The sequence below is a fragment of the Protopterus annectens genome, chromosome 3.part0, assembly GCF_019279795.1.
Source record: "Protopterus annectens isolate FY-2018-M chromosome 3.part0, PAN1.0, whole genome shotgun sequence".
Classification (NCBI taxonomy): Eukaryota; Metazoa; Chordata; order Ceratodontiformes; family Protopteridae; genus Protopterus; species Protopterus annectens.
Window position 1 is genome coordinate 843,906,203 of NC_056731.1, and position 17,975 is coordinate 843,924,177.

General features: G+C 41.1%; 1 protein-coding gene across 4 annotated transcripts in view; it reads right to left on the reverse strand.

Moving 5' to 3' along the window:
- PIGN (phosphatidylinositol glycan anchor biosynthesis class N) overlaps positions 1 to 17,975 on the reverse strand; it is a 1,150,670-nt gene that overhangs the window by 167,153 nt on the left and 965,542 nt on the right. For all 4 annotated transcript variants that reach the window (XM_044065181.1, XM_044065178.1, XM_044065179.1 and 1 more), the window contains one exon: positions 6,796 to 6,838. In XM_044065181.1, the coding sequence (XP_043921116.1) occupies positions 6,796 to 6,838 (43 nt within the window). The remainder of the gene's footprint in view (positions 1 to 6,795; positions 6,839 to 17,975) is intronic.

Below are 17,975 nucleotides of genomic sequence, written 5' to 3' on the forward strand. Positions count from 1 at the left end.
GGGACCCTTTATTCCAAGCTGGTCTGTCTGAAGGGGGGGGGGCTCAATATTTTGTCCGGGCATTTAGGGAACGGTTCCACAGTGTCCGGCTCCTTCCAAGCCCGTGAGGTGACCAAGTCCACTAAAAGATCCATCAGAGGGGACACCCAGGAAGTAGACGGGCCTGTGCCAAAAGACTCCAGGAACATGGATTCATCCGAAGAAAGTTTTGGGGAGCACCAACCTCCCCACTGGCGCAAGATTTCCATGATGTCTCCGAAGGAGACATCCTCGGGAGGTGATCTGGGGGAACCTTCCCCATCATTCAAAACACTGTCCTCTGTGAGGGAATCCGAGGAAGAGTCCAAGTGCCTCCTCTTGCACGTATGCTTGCGAGGAACCTCTCCAGGGGGGCTTTCAGGAGGGAACTTGCAAACCACTTGTTGTTCCTCAGGGGGAACTACCTGGGGCTCCTCGAGCATGGGCTGTCCCTGTGGTAAAATGATGGGATTCACACACAAAGCAGGAGGAGTCAAGTCGGAGTCCAAAGATATAGTCAGGGGCCTTGATCCATTGGAGAGAACCCTTTCCACAACATCGAACACTGAGGAAGAACGAGCTTCCTGGAACACCATTAAGAGAACTGCTCTCCCCGGATCCGATGCAGGAATCGGAGCTGAGACCAAAGTAGATGGCTCACCGAGGAGGGGGCCATGACCTGACAATGTCAGAGCCGAAGGAAACAGCTCCACCCTCTTGGATCAGACACCTAGGCTCTGGCTCCAAGAGCCACTCAGATCTGAACTAGTCGGATCTGACACATTCCAGGCAGTTGCCGGCATCGAGGAGACAGGTACCGTCGGTGCCGACCCCCTGGCTAGGGGCACTCTTGGATCCATGTACTCCAAAACCAGGGGACGGATCAGAGAAGGAGATATAGGTGTAAAGAAGGGAAGTGAGCTCCCCCTCCAGAGGTAGAGGGGGCTGGTAAGACTCCCATCTGAATTTGTGTGCGAATAAATCTCCGCATCATTTTATCCATGTCAACTTTGGAGAGACTGCGGGTGGACCGCGACAAAGCCACGGACTCTGACCTAACGGGTGGAAGAACCGAGGCTCTAGAGGGTGGACTGGGCTCCTCCGGCTTCAGAGAAAATCTAGGAGATCGGAGCTGAGGGGAATCACAGTGTCTAGGCTGAACTTTTGTAGGAGGCCCGGTCGGAGCTGAAAGGTCTGAGGACCTCTTTCTCTTCTCAGGTCTGGGCTCTCTCTCCTTCTCTCTGCCTTTTCTATGCTCCGCTTCCACAGGCTTAGAGGTACAAGGAAGACTCCCAACCTGGGAGGGAGGAAAAGGAAGGACAGGAGTAGAAGGAGAGGCGGTCACAGCAACATCTGTGACTGAAGCAGAAGAACAAGCGGCCACCTCCGTAGAAGGGAGCAGGCCCTTCATAACTAATCTGGCCCTCCGATCCTTAAGGGCGCGCAGGTTAAAACCTGTGCAAATAGAGCAGTCAGTGGCTAAATGGGCCGCACCCAAACAAAGCACACAAAGAGTGTGGCCATCAGCAGGTGACAATTTGTGGCCACACTCAGTGCACCTTTTGAAAACTTGTTTAGGGAGATCAGACATATCTCACTAAACCATAAGAACAAACTTTCAAGAAACACATTCCACTCATCACACACACACACACACAAGCACAAAGAAGGCTGGGGGGGGACTAACTACTACAAACTACCTAACTACCTAAAAATTAAGAAACAAGCCCTAAACATGACACACCAGTGAAGGGGAGGAAGAGAGGAAACCTGTACTACCAAGTACACACACAAAAAACACTAATGACTTTGAAAAGACCTACTCACAACTTGGAGCTCAAGAATCACGATGCATTGGATAGCTGCAGCAAACGAGAAATGAGGGTTGGAAGGTAGTGGTGGTGTATTATGCATAAAGGGAGGAGCTTGGAGCTCAGAGCAGATGCTTGTGAAGTTGCCGGCTCGAATCAGATATGGATCCGGTACCCACAGGTTGAAGATCAAATGAAGTATACTACTTCAGATATAAACCCTACCTATCACCATAAACTTGAATGTGTATGTCGAATCTGTATTAATAATATGTTTAGCTAACGCACTCACTTTATTTTTATTTATAAACAACACAACCAACTAGTACTCGTGAACACAAAAAGACAGCAAAACTTGCAGATGTTCTCCTTTTCCAAAACTTTATTCCGTAAGCGCTTTCGTAAGGACTAGTATCCAAACTTCCTCAGGAGGAAGTTTGGATACTAGTCCTTACGAAAGCACTTACGGAATAAAGTTTTAGGAAAGGAGAACATCTGCAAGTTTCACTGTCTTTTTATTTTTTTATTTTTCTTATTCATGTGGTACATGTGCTCTCAAATTCTATCTTTAAAACATCTATCCGTTTTTCCAACATAAAACTTCCTACAACACAGACAGTGAGCAAGGTAGACTATATGTTCACTTCCCCATGTGGCATTATCCTTAAACTTATATACCTTCAATTGATCAGGGTGATTGAATTGGGGCCGAGAAAGAAAACTATACAAGTAATAGCTCAGGTACACAAGTCCACTGCAGAGGCTTGTGTACTTGACAATGTGAACCATTTTGTTAGTTTAAACAATACAAAAGGGGGATCCATGGTCCCTTTAGGACAGCACAGTTTAATGTTTCCTCTGCCAGTAAGACAGCAGAAGTCTCAGCAAATAAAGACACGACAGAGAGGTTGGAGTCAAAGCAGAGTGAAACGCAAGCACAAAGGTACTGTAACAAGCCCTTATAACATAAAGAAAGCCTTTTTCAACACGAAAAAGGTTTAGTTTGGAATTTATCAAAACATGATTTGACTGTTCATGAACAAAGGAGCTGTGGACTATTTAATCTGATAGTACTTTAGATAGAAAATACTGAGTACGTCTTCAAAAATATGGTACATAAGACCAGTCATATTACAGGCCACTCCTGTGGCATAGGGCAATACAGCCCTGACTGCAGGCCAAATGACCTGGGATCAATTAGCTGCTCAGGTGAATGGAAAAGAGGCAAGGAGGGATGGCTATGCCCATCTTAGGGGGGAGGACGCTCAATGATATTTCCTAAGGGGAAGCATGGTCCAAAAAGGGGAACTGCCCTCAGATGCAATCAACGAGCATGAGGAAAAGGGAAAGTGTTGGGGGTGCAGTCGGTGTGGACGTTGGTCACTAGCGACTGGCCCAGTAATAATGATGTCCGAGGGGACAAAAAAATATTAAACATTAAATAAAGAAGTAAGGTCGGTTACACACACATCCTCTATTCAATCCAAGATCCTAAACATTCTAATGTTTAATTTTCAAGGCAATTATTCTACATCACTAGTACATCTGGAAGGTTAGCACAATCTTTAATATAGAGGATTATGACTGGGTCTCCAAACATAATCAAGTTATTATGCATTTATGAAATGGATTCAAAAATTAATCATAAGAGTGAAGATCAACAAGTAAATTTCATTGATCTGTTTTGACAAATATAGAAAACTAAAAAGAAAACCACAGGTGATAATGGAGCACTATATCACACAAAATTAACTTTAACCCACTGGTTTAGCGCTTTCAGCCCAAGAATTAGGCTTTCATCAGAACCTGAGGCCTGATCATAATACTTTGCAATACACTGAGGAGTTTTAGCTGACCGATTTAGGTGTGGCAATGTGAATTAACTTTTGAAGAAGTTAATCATTAGGATTAAACTTAATTTCTGGCTATCATATATGTGACATCATAAGGTGTGCTACTACTTTTAAAGTTGTTGGTTGATTTTTTTAGTGCAATTTTGGAATGACCACCATCTCTTTGTCAGTACAAAGCTGGCAAGGCGCATATGCAAGAACCGTGCTATAACAAGGTTGTTACAGCTAAAATTTCTTCAGTAAAAAACTTGCTATAACAATGTTATTTCTGTCTAATTTTAAAGCATAAGCAGAGTGTGCGCCAGGTATAAGAAGCCTGTTAAAACCAAAATGTAATTGTCACATTTTCAATCCAGAGTTTGCACTTTTCTGCATGGTTCAGTTAACCCTCTGTTTATTTTTTTCAAAGTGGATTACATACAGCCCTGCCCACATCTATGTTAAGCTCCATACTGCTGAAATCTATCACCATAAGTCTGCTGAATGGCTTCAGTTGAGATACCTGGCATAGTCAAATTTTGCATTACTTTATGTGATCTGCAAGAGCCGTGTTTAGATCATCCCAACTACTGGGTGGGAATGAAAGGGTAAATCACTCTACCCCTCCCCATGCATAAGGCTTGCACCTCTAAGTTAATATCAATAAAATCAACTTTTATGTTGCTGCAAATTGAGGAAAGGGGGATTTCCCATGCAGCAACCTCACTTAACAAATGATGATGCATCTTTGCATTCAGTTTTAGTAACAAAAGTGTCACATTTACAATATATTATCAGATTGTATAACTACACATTTCAGCTCCAAAGTTCTGCATAGCCCTGTGAGTCAGGTTACATCATGGACAGAGATAAGGGGCAGTATTATAGCAAATGGCAAAAAACACTGACACATGCTTTATTAACCACATTAATTACAGTCATTTTAAATGCACACTGTTATGATGACTTCTTCCACTGTGCCATCTAGAAACTAGACCTTTTTCATAATGCTGTAGAGTCCATATTCAGCTACAAGAGACATTTCCTGTGAAGTAATACTCCTCCACTGCTCACTTCTGGTAAAGCTCACTTGGGATGAACAGAGAATGGCCAAAGAAGGATTCATCGAATGTGATTGCACTGTAACCTATCCACCTAAGGTACACTCTGGTAACATTAAAATAATAATAATAATAATAATAATGATTTGGGAGTACAGGGCTTCTCACATCTTCCAAGCTGATATATGGAGGAGGTTACACCCCTGATTTCCCATTACATAATTAACTCTTGAGACCACTGAACCGCAGACAAAAACTTCACAAACAATAGCTGCATTTAAAAAAACAAAAAAGGTTTCCATTGTGAGAAAGCATTATCAGATCAGTCTTCTTAGATTTGTCTTTGCTATAATTGCTTGCATGCTGCAGTCTTATTATGGCACACACCTGACTACATGATTCTCAATAATCTCACTCAGATCATAGTCTGAAGTATTAACATAAATTTAGGAAATAATATACCATACATTCTTCGGAGATGTGGATATTGCTCATAATAGCTTCATAAGTGTGTACTAGGCTAATAGCCCTGGAGCCTTTACAAGCCTAGCCCATAGGATTACCCTGGCATTGTGCCACCCCAATGACATTTTTTGGTCTTCTCCTCATTCTGAATTGGGCTAAATGAGTTCTTAGCTATGAAAACTACTACAGAACTTTTTTTCTTTTGAGTCAATGTTGCAGATCAATATGTTCATCTTTAAATAAAAGTGAGAGTTATATAACTAACATCCCTGTTTACTTCCCTGTTCCCGATGTAGTACAACCTGCAAGTATACACTCCGAATCTGCTGCTTCATTTTACAAAAAGCTGGTCATCCCATGATTAGCTGAGCAATGATCAGCATGCACGTAAACTGTGTTAATCAAAAACCAAGTCTACAGTGAAAGTTTGTCAATGTGAATACTTTAAAAAAGTATTTTGAAAATATAAATGCTTACTCCCAGTAAACAATTATTTCCAAGTTTTTCTAGTACAGTACAAACTCAATATAGTAAGTGACCATTTTAACTACACAGCTGTTAATCAGCAACTTTGAACTCAAGTGAACTAGTTTCACTAACTCACTGATAGGTAGAAATCATTAAATATGTTTAAATATGTTACAAAAATTTTTTTTTTTTTTTTTTTTATTTATTTTTTTTTTTTTCTGGTTCTCTTTTTTCCCCACTTTATTCAAAATGATGTGTAATAACAATACTAACTAATTATGCAATTATATATACTTTTACAGATTGTTTTTAGGGTTCTTGTACACAGACAAGAAGAAGTCTAGAAGGACGAAAGCGATCTTTGTTAACAATAGGTTATGAAAATAGAAACTGATTTTTACATGCAAAATGTATATGTATATATTTATATATATATATTTTGATTGCCAAATGTACTAAGGTTGATATATTTCCAGCCATGTAGTATATTGTCTTGGATAAAATCACAGACTTAATAATCTACTTAATAATCTGGTTAAATAAGAGGTACCACATAATTATACATTTTATTAAAGTACATAAGGGTTATATTATTATGACAGCTACTAAGTAGGGCAGGACCAGCTCGAATGTCACACTGATGGGGGAAGGGATGTGAATTTAACATGTGTACCAATAACACTTTGTTTTACAGCACAATAAACCACTCCCATGGCTGATAAAAAGTATATATATATTTAGAAAGCTTGTGAGGAAATTATTACTCTATTTTTATTTTACTTGGATCGCTTGTCTGTGTACTTAATAAAGGATTTTCGACTAGAAACAGACTGCCTGCCTTACTTGGATTACTTTTGAATACTTAGTAATGCTGTACAATTATATATTTTCTATTATTATATTTTGTTTTGTTTTGACTTAAGACAAGTTTAAGTTTGCTAATTCTACTACTATTGTCTGATCTGATTAATATACAGTGATTAACTAGAAATATATGGACTGAAAATCTTCCACACAGAGAAGTTTCTTACACTGTTTTGCTTTTGGACCCACTACACTTGTTTAGTGGGTTGTTTTGAGACTTCAGGGATACCACAGAGATTACTTGTTTTTTAAATATGTTTAAAACATGCAACTTACCAGAGCCATTATGTCAGATATTACAAGCACAATCAGGAACAGGCTAAGAAAAAAACAGAAAAAAAACAATAGATCAAAGAAAATGAAAAAAAGTGCTACCATAACAAATTAAACTTCTCTGCACTGGTACCTGTCTGACATCAGCTTTCATTCAAAAAAGTATTTGAAGCACAGTAAAGGCTGATCTCTAGGGTAAGAATCATTAAATCTGATTGTAATAAAGACGAAAGGCCTGTACTTTCATTTAGACACTCAACTAGGAGTCGAAGTTAGTAGAGCATTCTTGATTTGGCATTCTAGAAATGAACATTTCTCACAAAAGTATGGACTGGAATTAAAGACTTCTGCACAGGGCTCTTCAGAGAGCAAAGGACTCAGACTGTGTAACTGGTCAGATGCACTGAGTAAAGAAGCACTCGATGCAACACTGATACCCTGCTTGGTTCAGAAGGTATTTATAATCTTTAACTGTGAATAAAGGCCATAGACAGAGCATGTATGGTAGGAAAAGTAATTCAATTGTTCAGGTCATCCAAAACAGAATGATGGGGAACAGAATACATAGCCAACGTATGCCAATCCATCAGCTTTATACACTCACTGGAAGTATGTGGCATACATCCTACCATGAAGAATCACTAAGGTCTCAGCTGTACAAGCTGTGTCAGTGAACCTGTACTCACTACAAGATCTGTCACTGCTCTGATCCTTGTGATTTTACTGACTTTCAGGCAGTCTAGTAACCTCTCTACCTTAATATCTCCCATCACCATTACACAGTGTACAATATAGTTCAAGGAGTGGTGTCAGATGGATGGTCATAAAACAGGTGCAATGTTTTCCAATAATCTGCTTCCATCTAGCAAATGCTTGATCTGACCTAGAATACTGCTTAAACTTAGGAGAAGCACCAACATCCTTGAAGAAAGCGGTGGCAACCTGTAATACCTAAAGAGGGTAAAGACCCATCAGATCTAGTTTCATACAGGCCCATTTCAGTCCTAAACCATAATTATAAATTGTTTATGTCTATAATGGTTAAAACAATGGCAAAGGTGATGTCAACATTTACAGATATGGATCAATGTGGTTTTGTGAAGGGAAGGCAAACCTTACATTATTTTTTCATCAATTTCCAGCATAACTGCAGATGTGTTAAGCGTAGTTCATTAGATTATGTTATGTAAATCTGCTGAAATTATAACTACTCATCTAAGATGTGCATTCTTTCAGTTGTATTAGCACCTGTGAATATATTAGTAAATGTAGTTGAACCCAATAATGTAGACCTACCATTAACTGTTTCTACATTCCCACTTTCTTTCTTTTTTCAGTCTCTCCAACACTCGGAAACTGAAAAGTCATCCAGTTTTGACACAAATATTAACTAATGTCGGAGACTATCAAAGCTAACAGGAATTCACTTGCATTTGCTGACCTCTGTCCTGCATTAGGTAACCCCTGTCTGGCATACAAAGCAATCTCAGACCCCGCCTTGATGGGACTGCTGCACATCTGCAAGTCAAGCTCCACTCGAGTAAACCGCACGTGCTGCCTCAACCTGGTCTGTAACATCAACAGGTCTTGCTGGCGGGACAGATTTGTGTCCCAGAGACTCCCTCTTTTGTCGATAGTCTCCTTCCCCAAGTCAAGCAGAGTACCTCATTAATCCTTTTTAAGTGCAACCTGGATAACTGAATGGAGAACAGAAAATACATCCCTGGGATTCCACATGCGTCCCTGCTGGACTGTGGCATCAGGTGCTGACTTGTTGGAACATGGGCTAAACTCTTGGCTATGCCTTTAAGGGCCTCAGGGTCAATAGCCTAGTAACTTCCTATGATCCCATGCTCCTAAGATTTGCTAGTCGGAAGCTCAGCTTGCTTTTATTAGTGTAGGTTAGTTTTGTACTTTAATATTAAAAGGACTCTAAAGATTAGTGCTACTTTCCACTGTTGTGCACACCACTAGGAACGGTAATGTAACTCTATTTCTTATGTACTCAGTATAGCCCAATTTAACATCTGTGTCCTGTAGTATAGTAATTTATGCATACTATTTTGGTTAATAAGCTACTTGTTTATCATATCTAAAAATGTGTTAAATTAATATTTACAGAACTCTCTCTTGTTGGATTTAAAGAATTTCTAACTAGGTTTACACAAAACTCGGGGTCCAGGGTTGCTGATTGCATTATTTCTTTTTGAATTCGCCATGGACAGGCTCTAGGCTCTACCCACTCCATTCACCCCTCACTGCACTCGGGCTCACTCGACTCCCCTACCGTACCCACATTCCCAACCACCCCCTAATCACTCAAATTTATTCTAACACTAGCCACACTCCCTGACACCACCCACCAATCCAATTAAACCTCACTTAACTACCAAAGATGCATAACCTCACAGAACACATTATCAACCATAGTACCTACACACAAAACAAACCTATCATATACATCCTCCATTATCCACTACTACTACTACCTCCACACATTCACAGTCCCAACCACAGCCCCCCACAAAAAGTAAAGTCCATCTACCTAAATTAATTGCATTACCTCCACATACTACTTAGACCATATCCCATCTGACTACCCCACTACAATATTTCCACTACATGACTAACCCCATCTCTCCCACACTCTACACACCAAACAAAGCTCCCCATCTATCTACCACTATAATGCTACCACTATATTGTATAATTCTTACTCTCCTATGTTCTGCTGCTCACTTTACAAACTACCGTTCCAAACCAGACTCTCCCTACACTGTTCATACAACAGTATCTATCTACCCTCTAAAGGTCACCACATCTTTCTTAATTTCACCCACCATCTTACACATTACAGATATTTTTTATTTTTATTTATTTTACATTTGTTGACCGGGATAGGCCGACTGGATGCATGTCCATTTTCAGCGGAAGCCCGGGGAGAAAAGCTCCAAGTGTAAGCAGATAAAGCATTACATATTACAAACAGACTATTTACAGAGATTACATAAGTAAGCAAGTTAAACAAGTTCCACAGGTTAGAGTTAATCCTGAGCGCAAGTCAGGATTAAATTAAATTACACAGTAAACTGGTTAACAGATTTTTTTTACACATTCTAGAGAGAGTTAGCCAGGCTTGATACACTGACATAGCCAGTTAAGTGACAAATGTTGTTTGAGTCTAGTTTTAAATTGACCTAAGGTGGAAAGTAAGGTAATATCAGCTGGAAGAGAGTTCCAGGATCTACTTACAGAGTTTGCAAAGAGAGAGTCACCGGCTGTGTTATTAATTTTGCTAGTCTGAATTAGTAGTTTGTTAGAGGATCGAAGCAGTCTAGGATTGTTATAGGGGGTGATAATATTTTTAAGTGCAGGAGTATTGTCCGGATTATAGAGGATTTTATAGGCCATAATCACTTGGTTATACAGGATTAGGCTGGGTAGTTCAAGCCACCTAAGCTGATTTAGATTGATGCAATGATGTGTCCTAAAAGGCAGCCCGGTGGCAAACCTGGCAATGTGGTTGTAGCAAATTGAGAGTTTGTTAAGGACAGTCTTGTTTAAATTTGAGAGTAGAGGGGATGCATACAGAAGGGTTGAAAGAAGGTAAGAGCGAGCTATGGCAATTTTAGCTGGAGGGGTTAGGAAAGCTTTTATTCTGTAAAGTGACCCTAGTTTTTATTGATGGTTTTGATAGTTTGGTTAACATGTAGGTCGAATTTTAGATTATTGTCTATGATGACACCTAATAGTTTTGGGGAGATTATTGTGCCATCATTTGAATTTATGGTAAAGGTGAAAGCGGTAGACCTACGTGTTGGTGAAAATAACAGCATTTTAGTTTTTTTGGGATTTAGGATCAGACGATGTTCAGAAAGCCAGTTTTCTATTGTATTATAGGTGGTCTGGGTAGCTGACCATAACTCTACTGGAGATATGGCTGAGCAAATCAGTGTAGAGTCATCAGCATATTGGATACAGCTGACTTTTGGGATGACAGTATAAAGGTCGTTAATGAAGATGGAGAACAGCAAGGGCCCTAGTATAGAGCCTTGTGGCATTCCAAGGGTGTTAGGTAGAAGGTTAGAGAGTTTGTTCTGTCAGAGGGCAGCCTGCTGTCGACCATTCAGGTAGGATTGAAACCATTGAAGGGCTCTAGTATCTAGACAGAATGTTTGCAGGGTGTGGATTAAAAGTTGGTGATCAACCATATCGAATGCCTTGGAAAGATCCAAGAAGAGGGCTGAGGATATATAATTATTGTTGCGATTATAGTTTATGGTGTTGGTAAAGGCTAGGAGGGCTGAAGTAGTGCTGTGATGAGGACAGAAGCCATGCTGAGTGTCTGCCATAAGGTGATTCTGGATTAGGTGGTGCATGAGTAGTCTATGAATACATTTTTCCATAATCTTTGCAAGTGGAGAGAGTATAGCTATTGGCCTATAATTGGAGAATTCAGTACAGCTGCCTCCTTTGTGAAGTGGGATTACATAGGATATTTTCCAGATGGTAGGAATTTTAGCTTCTACTATGGTTCGACTGATTAATATTGAGGCGGGGTAAGCAATAGCATCAGCTGATTTCTGTAGCTACTCAGCAGGGAGTTGATCAGCAGAAAGTGTAGTGGGTTTTAATTTTTTGATCAAGGTACGGATAAGTGAAGTGGTGACTGGTTGGAAGCTGAATGCCAGTAGGTTTCTAGGGGTGCTACTTTCAGGACCAGGTGAGCTAGGAGGTAATTGGCTAGCTAGGGCTTGAATTGTCTCAGCAAAGAATCGGTTAAAACTGTCAGAAACATCTTCAGGGGTTTTATCAATAGTAGCAGCGGGGATTGGGGTTGAAGTTTGTCCAGGATGTAGTAGATTATTTAAACCTGCCCAAAACTTCTGAGGGTTATTTTGATTTACTGTCTGTAAATTACAGTAGTATTGTTTTTTGTCTTGTAAAATTGATTTTTTGGTTTTGTTCCTGGATTGCCTGTATTTAATGTGATCTTGAGGGTCTTTAGAAGAACACCATAAAGTCCATGCTTTGTTTCTAATGGTAATTTTGAGTTTAGACTCTTTAGAAAGCCATGGCGCAATTTTTGCCTTGGTTCTCTTTGAACGAACAGGCGCATGCAAATCAAGGATCTCAAGGAATTTGTTGTTAAAGTATGCTACTGCTTCCTCTAAGGGGAGGTGTTTTAGAATAGACCAATTACATGAATTTAGTTCTTGTTGGAATTTGGCAGGGTCAAAGTTTTTATTGTTTCTAACCTTTCCGAGTAAGGGTTGTTGGTTATTAATGGTTATGTGCTTAATTACATATGTGAGAAGGTGATCGCTTAGGCCATCAAGGAGGGTACCAGAGGTGTACAGTTGGGGGTGACTATTTATGAGTACCCAGTCAAGTATGCTTTCTTTTTGGTTGGGTTTACCTATCCTGGTAGGGGTGGATATAATTTGTGTAAATGCATGCAGGTTAATATGTGTAGTTGGGGATTCTGAGGAACAGGTGCCCCAGTCTATGTTAAAGTCTCCAAGTAGTAGGGTTTCTTGGGGGTAGTGACATGATAGCCAGTGCAGGATATCTTCAAGTGTAGATATATTGTTACCTGGGGGAATGTACATACAGATGACATTAATGCATTTATTTTTATTAAGTTGCAATTTGGTGGCAAGAATCTCTGAGTTATTAATCTGAAGTGGTTGTATTACATCTATGGTGACATTCAACTCAGATTTATAGAGTACATCTACCCCACCCCCCTTCCTCGAAGCACAATCCGGTCTGTGTATGTTGTACCCAGGTGGTAACACTTCATTGTCTTTAGTGTTAGGTTTTAACCAGGTTTCAAATAAACAGAGAATCTCAGGGGAGTGGACATCCAGAAGTGCATGCAATTCATGTACCTTGTTATTAATGCTTCTAATATTGAGATGACAGGCTAGGAGAGAGTTAGTTGGCCTATTAATTGTAGGTTTGTACCTTAGATTGCAAGTAGAGGGGGTATGTGTATCTGAAGTGGGTGGGTCAGGGTTGGGGTGAATATCACCACCAAGTATTAGGTTGAGGATATACTTGGTGATGAACTTAAGGAATTTGTTTATTAGTTTGTGGTAGTGTTTGGATCTTGAGCTAATGTGCCTGGGATTGAGATGTTGATAGACTGAACAAGATGATGGATAGGATCTGGTACTGTAAGTATGGTTGAAGGTGGAAGGATTTACAGCTGGGGTGATAGTATGGCATTTTGGGACCTGAAATCCCGTGAGAAACTGGTTTTCATACAAGGTAAGGAGGTATGGTGCGAACAAGAGGGGTAGTAAAGAGGCGTATATCATTATCTGTGATTCAGCTAGTGAGTCAAGGAACTGTTTTACCTGGTGATGCAACACCAGAAGATAGAGTGGTGAGGTAAAGGTACTGGAAGGGGGATGGGAGAATGCCAGATGAAAGCTAATAGGTGCTATTAAAATGTAGGTAGAAGAATGGGGGTGGGTGGAATTATCCCAGATGAAAGCAGATATGATATAGAAAGTGGGGGGAGTGGCTACAGTACTATAAATTTAGAGGTACTGGGGGCGATGTATTCAACATACATCCTACAGACTTCATCACCTTAAACATAACTCAAAAAACTATTTCAAAATCTACAAAGACTTCTCAAAACAATTGCAAACTTTTGTATCCATTGTAGCTAGACTAACTTTAAGTGGGGATAGTCACCCAAATCCAGGCCCCAAACACAACTCCATATCTTCTCAAGGACAACATTTATTTAATCTAACAAGAAAAGGCTCTGACCTCCTATATGTAAACTTAAGCCTCAGAAGTATACTTAATAAGGTCCAGGAACTTAATGCCACCCTATCCCTATACAATCCAGATAGTGCTATCCTAACTGAAACTTGATTAAAAGGACACATATCTGATAATGAGATCACCCCCACCAGGTTACAACATAATTAGGGCAGTCAGAAAGAAGAAAAAAGATGGAGGTGTAGCTAGTCTTTCCAAGAGTACCCTCACCCTCCTACCACTACACCTTAACATACCTAACCAAACTAATATAGACATACTATCCACTAAAGTACAGGTTAACCGCAATAAGTCCATTACAATTATAGCTATCTATGCCCCTCCTGGCAATAATATCACCACAACAGAATACCTTCTCCAGTCTACATCAGAATCAGTAGCTCAAGAAATTATCACAATGGGTGATTTTAATATTGACTGAGCAACCTGTAATTCACATACCCCTAGCAACTACATAAATCTATTTGGCTTCTCACAACTCATTGAATCTCTGACCAGGGTAGACCAAAAAAAAATCCAACCACTAATCTGTATTAGACTGGACATCGACAAACAAACCCCACCTCTACCAGCACAGTGGCCATCTCCCAGACAGTCTCAGTGACCATATGCCAACCTACCTACCAAGAAAAAGTACAGTTTTGTACCTACCATAAATGTAGATGTCCGAGAGGTATGCATCTGCAGTCCTAACATATGGGTTGTCCTGCCTCAGGCAGCCCTTCGGTCGGCCGGATTCCAAAGTCTGGGTCTGGCCTCGGCTGATGTCGCACTTCACCCGACGTCATAGCTGCTGTTTATTGGGTATAAAGGCATCAGCCGACGCCATTTTCCTCAGTGTTTCTTGCCCCAGATGCCAGGTGCCCTCTAGGAAGGCTAAATTTGGATAAATGCAAATGGTTCCAAACAGTAGAGAGCAAACAATATAAGCATGTATATACATATATACAAACAAATACACCATAATAGATTCCCCCAGCTAGCTACAAGATGGGCAAATACCCTAGGAGTACCACAGAGGGGAAGGAGGGTGGGTAATCCTGACTGCAGATGCATACCTCTCGGACATCTACATTTATGGTAGGTACAAAACTGTACTATGTCCTTCAAGGATGCATCTGCAGTCCTAACATATGGGTAGAATACCATAGCCAAACTGGGGTGGAGGCACTAAGATGATTATGGTGTAGTTAAGATCCCTTGCAAAATAGCAGTTGCAAAACCTGCTCGGGATCTGGAGTATAAAGGTAGATTATAATGCTTGGCAAATGTATGCACGGAGCTCCAAGTAGCAGCTTCTAAAATGTCTTTGGTAGCCACTCCTCGTAGGAAAGCTGTAGTAGTGGCTGTAGCCCTTGTGGAGTGAGGTCTGATGTTTTCTGGAGTTGTCTTTCCATGAAAAGAGTAACAAAATCTAATGCAATTTCCTATCCATTTTGAGATTGTCTGTTTTGAAATTGCTTTTCCTTCCATTCCTGTTGCATACGCTACCAGAAGCTGGTCAGTCTTTCTGTTGGTCTTGGTTCTGTCCAGATAATAGCGCAATTGCCTGTGCACATCCAATGTATGTAGTAGTCTTTCCCCCCTGTTCTGTGGGTTGGGGAAGAATGTTGGCAGGTGGATTGCTTGGTTCAATGATACCCTGGAGACCACTTTTGGCATAAAAGTAGGATTTGTTCTCAAGGACACTCTATCCTGATGGAAGTTAAGGAAGGGCTGTACTGCCATTAATGCCTGTAATTCAGAAACCCTTCTTGCTGAAGTGACTGCAAGCAGGAAAGCAGTTTTCCAAGATAAGAACTGTAATTCTGCTGTTGCTGCTGGTTCGAAAGGGGGAAGTGTTAACTTTTCCAGCACAAAGTTAAGGTCCCATGTAGGCAAAGGTGGCTTCCTTGGAGGCTTTACATTTTTAATTCCTCTCAGAAACTGCCTGAGTAAAGGATGAGAGAAGACTGGAGGATCCATGTTGTATTCTGCTGGAATTGCTGATGCATGAATCTTAATGGAGGAGTAAGACAGGCCATTGTGGAAAAGTTCTGCTAAGTATTCCAGGATGTTAGCTATGTTTGCTAATGATACATTTTCTCCTTTTGCTGCACTCCAAATGAGGTATCTTTTCCATTTGGCTGAATAAGTCTTCCTTGTGGAGGGTCTGCGAGCCTCCAGGATAATGTCTTTAACCCTCTGGGATAAGTCTGGGTTATTTTGCTTTATGTAATATTCCAAGCAGCTAGCTGCAGTGTTTTCAAGTTTAGATGTAGGATCTTGTAGTTGTTCTGTGTTAGCAGTAAAGGAACCAGAGGTAGAGGCCATGCGTGTGTCCGAGACATACTCCTCAGTAGCGGGTACCAATGCTGCCTCGGCCAGTCTGGAGCTATCAGGATGATCCTTGGGTGATCTTCTTTGATCTTCAGTAGCACTTTGTGCATCAAAGGAAGAGGTGGGAATGCATATGCTGTCAAGTTTTCCCAACTGAAGGATAGGGAGTCCACCTTCCAAGCAAGTGGGTGGTATGCCCTTGTGCAGAATTTCCTCAATTGGTGGTTGTGTGGGGATGCGAACAGGTCTATTTCTGGTAGTCCCCATTTCTTTGTAATGGTTTTGAAGATGTCTGGATGCAGCATCCATTCGTGGGAATCCGTGGTAGTTCTGCTTAAGGTGTCTGCTAGTGAATTTTCTTTTCCTGGCACAAATTTGGCCTGGAGTTGAATGTTGTGGTTCAGGGCTACATTCCACAGGTCCATTGCCATCCGGCATAGAGGATATGAGTGTGTGCCTCCCTGTTTGTTGATATACCACATGACTGTGGTGTTGTCCGTCCTTATCAGCAAATGACCTTGTTGAAGAAAAGGTCTGAATGTCTGAAGTGCCTGTTTCACTGCCAGCATCTCTTTTTGATTTATATGTAGGTTCAGCTGGTCTTGTGTCCATAGGCCTTGTATACACTTGTCCACCATGTGTGCACCCCAGCCTAGGTCTGAGGCATCCGTGGTGATAGTCTGGCTTGGGTGAGGTTTGTGGAAGGGCAGACCTCTGTTCAACTGACAGGCCTGAGCCCACCACCGGAATTCTTGTTTCAGGCATGGAATTATTGGAATCTGGGCTTCTAGACTGTGCTTGTGTTGAGACCATACATTCCTTAGGTACCATTGCAACTTCCTCATATGTAGCCTGGCATGTGGAATCAATATTATGCAGGATGCCATGTATCCCAGGGCTTGCAGGACTTTCCTTGCTGTAAGCTGGTTCTGCGTTGTTAATGCCATGAAATAGAGTGGTAGTTGCTTTTGCTTTTCTGCTGTGAAAAATGCCATTTGATTTGATGTGTCCAGTTCTGCACCCAAGAATGTTATCCTTTGGGATGGTACCAGCCTTGACTTTTTCATGTTGACTGTGTATCCCAGGGCTTGCAGTAGTTGTATAACCTTTTCCAAATCTTTTGTTAATTTGGTCTTGTTGTCCGCTTGTATCAGGCAGTCGTCCAGGTATGGATAAATTTGAATTCTCTGAAGCCTGCAATGAGCAATTACTGATGCCAGGCATTTTGTGAATACTCTGGGCACAGTAGATAAGCCAAAGGGCAATGCTGAGAATTGATAATGCTCTGAATCTGCAAGAAATCTGAGGTATCTTCTGCAAACTGGTCGTATAGGGATGTGCAGGTATGCCTCCTTGAGATCTAGAGTCACCAGCCAAGACTCCTTGCCCAGCATGGGAAGAAGTTGCTGTAGGGTCAGCATTTTGAATTTTGGAACAATGAGATATGTGTTCAGAGCGGACAGATCGAGAATAGGTCTCCATTGGCTTTCTTTCCTTGGTACCAGGAAAAGTCTGGAATAAAATCCTTGCCCTTGTTCCATAGGCGGTACCTTTTCTATAGCTCTCATCCTTAGTAGGTGGTTGATTTGTGCTAGAGCATTTGTTTTTTGGTTTGGTGGTAGGTTTGGCATTCCTCTCTTTTTTGGTAGAGTGTGGAAGTGAAACCTGTAGCCTTTGTCTATTGTCTGTAAAATCCATTTGTCTCCTGTAATGTAATGCCAGTTTACGGAAAATAAGGCAAGCTTTCCACCTAAGGGTGCTTGCAGTTGTTCCCTGGTAGGCGGTATCAGAGTCAAGTCATTGTGTCTGTCCTGTGGGAGTGGTCGTAGCTGAATCTGTGGCAGTACTTCTCTGGTTGTTAGGCTGCCACTGGCGTCCCTGTAGGCACCTCTGGATTGACCTCTGCCTCTAGGGCACCTATTTCTGCCTCTCTGTGCTCTGGAGGTGTCTGGAAAGGACCAATTCTTCGAAGGCCAATTTCTACTAAACCTCGGAGGCTGGACCTGTAAGAAATCCTTGACTGTTTGGACAGATTTTGCTTTTTCTTCCACCTTCTTTAA